General features: G+C 37.3%; 1 protein-coding gene across 1 annotated transcript; it reads right to left on the bottom strand.

Moving 5' to 3' along the window:
- Nucleotides 1–1,145: 1,145 nt before the first annotated feature.
- On the bottom strand, nt 1,146–2,030 carry LOC101584907 (putative vomeronasal receptor-like protein 4). Its single transcript, XM_004629956.1, has one exon. The coding sequence runs from the start codon at nt 2,028–2,030 to the stop codon at nt 1,146–1,148; it is 885 nt and encodes a 294-aa protein (XP_004630013.1).
- Between the last annotated feature and the right edge of the window lie 5,041 nt (nt 2,031–7,071).

The raw sequence follows: 7,071 nt of genomic DNA, 5'->3' as shown, positions 1-7,071 counted from the left end.
TAATTCATCCACCTTTCATTAGAAAGAAACTCTAGGGCCAGGCAAATAGCTCAGTGGATTAAAGCGCCTGCAAGGATCTACAATCTAAGGTACAGGATCACAGGATAAATCCTGAGAGGATTTCACTGACCTTCTCAGACCCAAAAGCTACAACTCTTGTTGCATAGGTCCTGCTTTACCTTGGTCTTAACCATCCAGCAGAAAAGTATAAAATGATGTATAAGAAATAAAGCCATGTTGGTATGTTGAGCTGTAGGGGACTCAGGTCAACAATTTCTGACATTGCCAGTCAAGTGGAAGACCCAATACTATTATGAACTATTGGATTCTTTTAGAATATTTTGCTGAGTTCACGCAACTATAATATTCAAATGATGGAACTAAACAAAAAAGGGGATACAGATGAATGTCCATTTTGTATCTGTGTATTCAAAATGGTTAGGATAGATATATAGTTACATTCTCTTAATGAATAGAGGGATTTGTTCTAATAGTGTTTGTAAATAGGATATCATGTCCACATCTTGTACAGCAATTAACCACTAGAAAGAGAGTATGCAATGTGTTAATTAATGAAACTGTCCTACCAATTTGATTTGAAACTGTCTCATTGCTATTTGTTTCTCAATAAAATTATGGAAAAAAAATAAAGCTCCTGCAAGCAAGAGCAGGGGATGGGGGTTTGATTTCTAAGCCTGCTGTGCCAGCCCGTCCCTGGGGTGTGCTGATATGGCAACTGAGACTGGGCGTGGTGGTGTGTGCCTGTAATCCCAGCTCTTGGGAGGCCGTAAACAGGCGGACTACTATGAGTCTTGTTCTAGTAGTAAGACCCTGAACACCCTATAGGCCCATCCCTAAAATAAATTTTAAAAAAAGAAAGAAAGAAAACAAAAGAAAGAAAAAAAAAAGAAACTCTACTCTGTTTTCTCTACCACTATGTAAACATGGTAAATAGGAGATACTGTGGTTTTAGCTATAAACATGCATGTGAACACACATAATCAGGCACACATGTAAACTCTCCCATATGAATTTATACAGAAGAGAAAGAATCACACATGCATACTGAGGGAAAAAAATCTTCCTCACTATGCATGTGCGATTCTGCTACCAAACTGGTATAAAGACACCCTCCCCCCCACCTATTAAGCAACACGGGTATTTCTGCTCATCAGTACAAAGGGACTGAGAACCACATAACCAAGTAATAGAAATATTTTAATATATAATATTGTGGATGTGTGAGTCAGATTGAAACCTATGTAGAAGGAAAAAATGAAATCTGCCCAGTAAAAGAAAAGAAAACAGGCTGTGAGAATGAGAATACTTTGAGTAGCTCTGATTTCTGGGCTGAAATTATTTGGAGACCTGGAGTTGTGCAGGTAGAGGACACGCTTGTGGTGCTCATATAGTCGTACAGCCATATACCCGCTGCTCTGGCCCATGAGACTCTGGAAGACAATGTCTCGAAGAGTCATGAGAAAGAGGAAAAGCCACCTGACTGTTTGCCTAGATGGCATCATGTAACAGTGCCCAATGTACATTTCAATCCCAGTTCTGTTCATTCTGCTGGCTGATGTGATATAGTTGAGCAAGTTGGAACTTATAAGAAAATTAAATATCCACAAAAGAAGGAGACAGGGAAGAACTTGCCATGCAGTCTGTGGTTTGTGCTTTCTCCACAGGGTAGTCCTGGGACTGATGGTGATGGCTTGCACCATGCTGAGGAGACAGGTGTTACAGATGGAGAATCCTCTGGCCACCCTTCCCATATACACCACAATTTTACAACCAGTATTGCCTAGGAAGTTTCTGAAGTAGAAAGCTGCAGCTACACCTCTGATCCCAATGCTACAAATCATGATTGTATGTGAAAATGCCAAATGAATAAGGATTAAGTCAGTGGGTTTTTTCTCATGGCCTGTTACAAAAGTATGTATGTACATCACAAACATGATGATGTTCCCCACCAGTCCAGGTCCAGTAAGAGAAAGGAGAATTGTTCTCTGGATGAGAGTAATCCAAGTCATCTTCTGACCTCATGGACAAGACTAGAAAACACAAAGAAAGGGATATATGTAAATGTTCTGTTTCTAAAATATGTAAATGTGCATGATTTATTCTGTAGCACATACCTGATTATTCTTTACCACCTCTATTCTTCTCTAGCCTCCGCTAACACTGAGGTGAAAGTAATTATTTGCAATTTTGTTGTAAGTTCCATGCTAATGCATTCATCAGCCTTTCTAAAGGAACCTTTTTCATGCCCCTAATGTCTAAAATTTAAATCATGATTTTCTTCCTAGAGACAAGCTAAATAAAAGGCAACATTTTTCAATTTGTAAGCCGTGCTCTTAAGGATTAACCTGGAGTCTTTCTTCCTTTGTATAGTTTACACCAGCAAATCAGCCCATGCTAATGGTTTATTTGTCCTCTCTCCAAATGATATTTACCATCCCATAGACACTCATCCCTCTAATGAGTCATGCTGAAATAAGGGATTGTACCTTTTCCAGAGAATTATACTTATCCAAATGCAGCAGCTTTCCCCGGGGAGTTCAGGTAGGCACCCCTCCCACCAATGCTGCAAAAAGAGTCACGAATGAGATAGAGTTGCATTTTGTACAGCAGTAGATGTGAAACAGCTGTGGTTAAATTTTTACCCTCAAACTTCTTCATGGCTGGCATCAGATTGAAAAAATGATGTTTCCCCCATCATGTATCCTATCCTTACTCTCCATTTCTCCTGCTAACACCCATCTACTGAAGCTGGTTTTGGTGGTTTATTTCTTCAGAAAAACAGCTCAGCTCTCAGGCGTAGGTCCAATAGGCTATAACTACAGACATATCTTGCTGATTTTGCCTATTGATATTAATCAAATCTAGTGAAAGTCTCAATCAAAATTGCCCAAAACCAAATGAATTGCTCTACATCTTCAGGATGGGTGATATATACACCCATCTTCTAAATGGGATCCATTTTTTTTTTTTTTTGGTATGGTATATTGTATATTGAAAATGAGCTTTTAAAATACACCTTTTTTAAGTTCTTGTAAGTCAGGTATAGTTTCACAGATTAAAATACATACTGTGTGACTCCAATTGAGTCAGGTTTTTGTCTAAATGAAAGTGCTGGGGATATACAGTCCAGATTCTGAGGGATATCACTGAATCAGAAGTGTCACAGCTCAGCGCTTACAAGAAAAGTTTCCAAGCAGCCTTTGTGGATTGTACATGTTGGTATTCTTAGTGCCTATGTGCATGACTATGACCTTGGGCAAGCTGCTTGGGCAATCTATGATCCAGCGTTCTGATCTATAACTATGAGTGATGTTTTTATGCTATGCACGTCTATTATGAAGACTAATGAGCTGAAGCTTTTAGTGTTTAGGGAAGTACACAGCAAGTGGTAAAGGAACATGTTATAAAAACAGTTGAGGTTTTTTCCTTCATTACTCTCTCATTACACAACATCTTGTATGTTGAATCCAAGGAATTGAATACTCATTATAAATAAAATTATAATAAAAAGGGACGAGTGCTTCATCCTACAAAGATGGAACCAGAACAAGATATACAATGCAAACAAAAGTCTCCTTTCTTCTGTGGTGAGATACACAGAGCTTGCTGGTAGGCTGCACCGACTAAGGACTTCAACACACATGCGGCAGTGTTGTTGGTCTCCATGGCTCTTGGGGTGGCCTGGTCTGCATGGAGAGCAGCCTCCAGCACATTGCCTCATGGGTGGCTGTGAATCAGTTCATCCTGGTGGACTAACAAGGACTGATTTCTGGATGGCAGCATGGCAAACCTGTATGTGATTCAGAGCAGTTTGAATCTCATTACCTGTCCACTGCTCTACTACTCATTAACGTGAATATCTTGCATGTAACTTTATATGACCTTACACAGATATTGGACCTTCCTGTGTAAATTCAAAAGTCTTCACTTACAAATGGATACTTGTGGTTATTTTTGAATGCCAAATAAAAGCTCCTTCCTTGGTTAATATTTAATTTATGATTATGGAATAATGAACATGGCATTGCACAATATTTATCATATTGCAGTTCTGAATCAACACATATAACTGTAGGTCCAAGTCTGTGAAGCAGAATTTCTTCAGAAAAAATGATAAATTTTGACAGAATTTGCAAAATTTTTACCTTCTTACCATTATGGGAAGAATAGTGGTGAAAGGCAAGCCACATAAATAGTAGAAGTGAATCTAGCTCTTCAAAGTGGCAGAGTGGAAGCTGGGATTTCTGTGAGGCCATAGAATTAAAGACACCTCTTGGAGGGGACAGAGTGTGGGACAAGATTTCTTTGTGACTCTCATTTCTATGTTTGTGTTAGGCCTGGAGCACAAGTCACCATCACTGCTATTCAAGAATAAATCTTTATGTTTAAACAAAACTTACCAAATTTTGTTTCACACATAGCACAGGAAAATTAACAGTTCTTTCAAATTCACTGGAAAGTGAAATGAAATGTGGGTTTTCTCAATATGTTCCTCTCCCATTAAGCACACCAATGTTCAGCCAGTGTCCAAATGGACTTTTTTTTGTGAACCAGCACACATGGACTCAAAGTCACGTAAACAAGGGACAGAAATGTCAAAATCCTTACTACTATGAAAGTGTTTGTTAAAGATGAATTTAAAACAGTCAGTGTAAGAAAAGAGAACAAAGCATACCAAAGACTTCTCTTTCAAGAGGACTTATGTAGAGAAACATGGCATCTACATCTGGAGAACACAGTGGTGGTGTTTGTGGAGATGAAATACACTGTAGACATGGACTCCACCCATGACAGCCTGGACTCCACCCATGACGGCATTGGGCGGCATAACCATGACAGTGACACAAATCCATCATATTATTTATCTTCCCAGTAGATAATAACAATAGCCATCATTTTTACCAATTTGTAGCATGTTTAGCCAGTATATTTGTGATTGTACAGAAAACTTCTTGTTCATCACAGAACTGAGAAACAAGTGAAAGAGGGGCCAAGCGACGTGGGCTTGAATTCTTGCTACCCGAAGTACCTAAGATTTATATTAATGGCATTGGCCTTGTGAGGAGACTGCAAGTACACTCCAGACCACCCTCATCAGATAAATAACAGTCTTTCAGCCTGTATATGCTGTGACTTTTCTTTTCCATTTTATGGAAAGAAACACTATGCTATTCTTAAAAGCTAAACAAATGACTAAGACATTTATAAGTTGCTTGCCACTGTCTGACCAGAAACTGACAAGCAATTAAATTTTTTAAATGTTTCTGAGGCTGAGGATATAGCTCAGAGGCACAAGTGACTGCCTTGCAATGATCGTGTCCTGACTTTGATTCCCATTACCAAATAAATAAATAAATAAATTCTCTATAATTTCAAATCCAATTAGAAACAAATTATTTCAAGTCATTTCCTTTCTTAATTCCTAGGCAGTACTTTTGCAAAGAAAACCACAGTAATGATAAACACTACCAAAAAATCATTTTATACATCAATTCTCTGATGTATAAGGACAAACGTGCTAATAACGAATGGTGTAGACTTTTGTATAAAGAATTATTTCCTTTTTATCTCAGTGTTTGATAATTATAATAGCACAAAGAGATGTTTTAAGCTTTCAAGCTTTATATTTTCAATGTTCATACCTTCATGATCTTTTTTTATTTCTAGAACCCTAATTAAACCTATGTTCAGTGGTTCACAAATACGTTTTGGGTATTTCTTTTTTTTCAGTCCTCACTATCATGGCAATCTTCATAACCTTTCCAAATAACATTTAATGGTTGAAATGTGATGATCCCAGAACATCCAAGGATTTCTCTGTTGTTAGAAAAAAATCAGACAACAAACTGACTGGAGGTAACAATACCTCCATCATTGGAAGCAAAATGTGACACTGCAGAGGGCTTTTAGGGTGCCCTGAGTTCTGCTGAGTGACTTTGAGGTCTGTAAGGAAAGGTTGGATTAGTTCTTGTTGTGTGGCTAGGTATTCAGTTAGAATCAGATTTGGGGAATAATTAGGTAATGTTTGCTATAATCAGATGAGGGACATGTATGAATTATATATCCTAAATATAGGATATTTGGATAAATATAGGATATTTGTACCAATGTAGATTGATTCAGATTGGCAGAAATGATCACTCAAATGATCACTACAACTGCTACATAATGCTGGGAGAAACAGTGATTTTTGTTAACACCACAGCCTACTTTACCTAATTTTTTTTAACTTAGTTAACAATAGTTTTTCTCAGTCTAATCTGATTTTCATGACTCAGGTCTAAAGCCAAATTAATATGCCGAGCTGTAAAAGACTCAACTCTGAATAGAATTTTACTCTTTGAAACCTACAGTCTTTAGTCTCATTTCTCAACTAGGCATTCGTATAAAACTATAGGATAAATTTTCAGATACAAAGCATCAAAACTTTTTGCATCCCACAGGGTGCACCATATTCTACACATTTGGAATGTTTATTTACACATATTACCCCCCATGTTCCCTCTAAAAACTAAAGCACTACTTTAGATTTTTCTGTCATAAAGTTGTGTCAGAAAGAACTGTGTGAACTTAGGATTTTTCTTAGGTTCAGTACCAGAAAACCTCTTTTAGGACTACCACTCATTGTCTTTCAAACTTTGTTTCTTCTGAAAAATGGGGAGACTGATATGTAAATAAAGGGGTGGACAATTCCAAGTGTGTGACACATACTGAATTGTTACCAGCTTTAAAAACAAGTACAGAATATTAGCTAAAAATTTTTAAGTGTAAATTTATTAGTTACCAATTGGACCTGTTTAAAATGACTATACTCAAAATGTTTCAATGTCATAATAGATTTATCAATTCATGTGTGTGTGTGTGTGTGTGTGTGTGTGTGTGTGTATGAGAGAGAGAGAGACAGAGACAAAGAGAGAGAGAGAGTCCATACTCATATTCTTTTGAATATTCCTCATTTTCTCTGAACATTGTTTTCATACATTTCAAATTCAGAATCAGACCACTAATATCAGTCCTTTTTTTTTTAAATATCAGTCTTTAAGATAACAA

The sequence above is a fragment of the Octodon degus genome, unplaced genomic scaffold, assembly GCF_000260255.1.
Source record: "Octodon degus isolate 3935 unplaced genomic scaffold, OctDeg1.0 scaffold00032, whole genome shotgun sequence".
Lineage (NCBI taxonomy): Eukaryota > Metazoa > Chordata > Mammalia > Rodentia > Octodontidae > Octodon > Octodon degus.
This window is presented reverse-complemented; position numbering and strand designations above follow the sequence as displayed.